Raw genomic sequence first — 3,080 nt, forward strand, 5'->3', positions numbered from 1 at the left:
TTTTCTAAAATTTTCTAAATGATTTCCAAAATTTTCTAAATTTTCTAAACTTTTCACTGCTTATTACAAGAATGTTAAAGGATTTTTAGTTCTCTGACGTCTGATGTGTTGGAAGTGTGGGTGCAGTCATAAACGGGGAGCAAACACGGTAGGTTTCAAACACGAGTTTAATGTGTCCTGGGATAGACATTTAAACTAAACCATCCATTTCAGACTGTCTCCTCCAGGCGGAGAAAGAGCGTCCAGATGCCTCCACCCCCAGTGCCCCGCAGGTAGAGCAGGTCACCTGGAGGTGCCCCTGCAATGGGAACCAGTGTGTCCACGGTGACCTCCTCCTCGCACCCTCTGGGACCTGCGTGGGAAGAGCAGAGCCAGTGAAGCCCAAGCACGGAGGAGGATCTTTCCTTAGTGACATCCCCCAGAAGTGCTGCAGGGACTCAGATGCGACAAAGTGCAGATGGAAAACAGGAGGCCCTACCGAGGCACCACTCAATGGTGGGTGAGCGATTCTCCAACTTGGAATCTACGTTGTGAAAAGGGGCCCAGTCCACGGGGACTTCTTACCATGGATGTCATTCCCTGACAGCGCCAGTCAGCCTGAAGAGCTCCTGCATTGTCTGTACCATCCGGGTGCCCAGGGGCCACCAGCAGGGCCCTCACGGGATAGAACCTAAGATAGAGAAACAAATCCCTGGGGTCCCAGCCTCTGGCCACACACCTCCACTCCCATCCCGGGCCCTGCACCTGCTCAGCTGCCCCAAGCCCTCCTCTCCCCCCTTCCTCCACTCTGTTCCCCTCCAGGTGCTTCACCAGACCCGTTGCCCTCAGGGACCTTCACCTGCTCCTGGGACTGTTTTGCTTGCGGACGTCTGTGCTCCACGCCTATGGTCTCATGCTGCTCCTGGCCCCTCTGGCTGAGCCCAGACCCTGACCCCTCTCCGGGGCCTCGGCCTCCGCTGGTGTGCTCCTTTCACCATGGCCACTGGGTGGCTGCCCTGGAGCGGGGAAGTGAATTCTGGGGAGGTGCTGGTGAGGATCCTAATCCCCAGCAGGGTGAACTGTGGATTGTTGTTTTCCTCCGAAGGGTACACAGCAAAGGCAACATTTTAAAATCCTATTAAGGAGTCCTCGAGCTCTGGCCTTGTAGCCTCTGAAGGAATGAAGGGTGGAATGGGAATTGTGTTCATGGCCCAGTGTCTCTGCAGGGGCCACCATTCTTGGGGGAGGTGTTCGGGTGGTGCTGGAGGGCTGGGGGGCTGGGCTGGAGGTCTTCCTGCTGGTTTCCTTGCCCCCCTCCAGCTGGGGGCCTGGCAAGGTGGTGCTGGGCCGCAGGGCTTCCTCCTGCAGGGGGCCTGGCAGTGAGATGGTGTTGGGCCCCCAGGCTTCCTGCAGCACGGGCCCTGACCTGGAGGCCATGCTGGGCTTCCAGGCGTCCGGCATCAGGGGCCCTGAGCTGGGGACGGAGCTCCGCATGCCGGTGTCCTCCTGCGGGATGCCTGTCCTGGAGGTGGTGGTGGGCTTCTGGGCATCCTGCTTTGGTAACACTCCCACCTTTAATGTCTCGTGCACCGAGACCTCAGGCTGCAGATGGTCTTCTGGCATCAGGAAGCAGTGGGCCCCATCGGGACTCAGGCGCTTGGGGGAGATGGCAGGTTCCGGCCCCTCCTCATCTGCCCGCTGCCTGGAGAGCAGCATGAGGTAGGTCCCCATCACATCATCGTACCTGGCCTCCAAAAGCACCCTGTTGATGACCTCTTTCCCCAACCCAAGGTGGTCCATGGTTTCCATCGTGGCCTTGTGCTGGCCCGGGGTCGGCTCGGGGCAGGGCGGAAGTCCATTCGTCAGCCCCACCCAGGGGTGCTTGAAGATGCTGTACAGGGTGCTGCGGCTCTGGGGGTCGAGCATCTCCATCTTCCTCAGTAGGTCCCGGCACTGCTGGGAGAGGTAGTGTGGCTCGTGGTAAATGCCGCTCAGCACCCTGGCCCGCAGCTCCCCGAAGCTGTTGCCCTCGAAGGGCAGCTCCCCAGTGACCACGTCGTAGAGGACCACCCCAGGCTCCAGACGTCTGCCGCGGGGCCACTGTACTCCTGGCGATGGAAGAGCTCGGGGGCCGCGAACTCCGGGCTGCCGCAGGGGGTCTTGAGCAGCGCCGTCCCGGAGAACTGGGCGCTGAGCCCGAAGTCTGCTAGTTTTATGTTTCAGTGCCAGTCCAAGAGCAGGTTCTCTGGCTTCAGGTCCCGGTGCGCCACGCCCCAGACGTGGCAGTGGCTGAGCGCGGCGAGGATCTGCGGAAGAGGCAGCGCGCCTCCATCTCCACCAGGCGCCCGCACCTGCACAGGTAGTCCTCCAGGTCGCCCCCCTGTGCATGCTCCAGGACTAGCAGCACCTCGTCCTCGGTGTCCACCACCTGGAAGAGCTTGAGAATGTTCGGGTGCCGAAGGACTTTCTTGCAGGCCACCTCGCGGGCCAGGAACTTGTCGCGGTTGCCGCCCTTGGGCACGATCTTTATGGCCACCTCCGTGCCCATGGGCAGGTGCAGCGCCAGCTTGACCTTGGCGTACGCGCCCTCCCCCAGTTTGCGGAGCATCACATACTGTCTCAGGGCCATTCCCTGGGCAGAAGGGCGCATCCGGGCAGTGAGGGCGGACCCGCTCCTACGCTCGCAGGCCCTGGCTGTCTAGAGCCCTTGGCACTAGCTCCACTACTCGATTAACAAGTGCACTATTAGCCTAGAGCTAGTAGTATGTGAAAAGGATCCCCGAAACTAACTAAATGCTCCCCACGCTCACTACTCTACCGAAACACTAAGGACGCTAACTTACTGCTAACAGAAATACTAACTATGCTAACCTAACTAGGATACTAATAACTAACTAACTACACACTCAAAAATGAAAACACACAACCAAAAAATTAACAAAGATAAATATTTAAAAATATAATAAAAAACCAATAACAAACTAACCACTAAAGTTAACAAGAAACCAGAGAAAACAACCACAAACAAAAACAAACAACAATTACAAACTAACAACTAAAATAAAAAAAAAAAGAAGACAACAAAGGGGAAAAACAACACA

The 3,080-nt window shown here is 57.2% G+C and overlaps 1 protein-coding gene across 1 annotated transcript; it reads right to left on the reverse strand.

Moving 5' to 3' along the window:
* Positions 1–497: 497 nt before the first annotated feature.
* LOC129146202 (serine/threonine-protein kinase MARK2-like) lies at positions 498–2,629 on the reverse strand. The gene is made up of 3 exons (XM_054697767.1): positions 2,331–2,629; positions 839–2,182; positions 498–670 (listed from the first exon to the last, which is right to left on the reverse strand). Exons 1-2 carry the CDS (start codon positions 2,627–2,629, stop codon positions 1,039–1,041), a joined length of 1,443 nt encoding a protein of 480 aa, XP_054553742.1. The 3' UTR covers positions 498–670; positions 839–1,038.
* Positions 2,630–3,080: the final 451 nt, after the last annotated feature.

This window comes from Talpa occidentalis, unplaced genomic scaffold, assembly GCF_014898055.3.
Source record: "Talpa occidentalis isolate TD23 unplaced genomic scaffold, MPIMG_talOcc4v2.1 talOcc4.18, whole genome shotgun sequence".
Taxonomy (NCBI): Eukaryota; Metazoa; Chordata; class Mammalia; order Eulipotyphla; family Talpidae; genus Talpa; species Talpa occidentalis.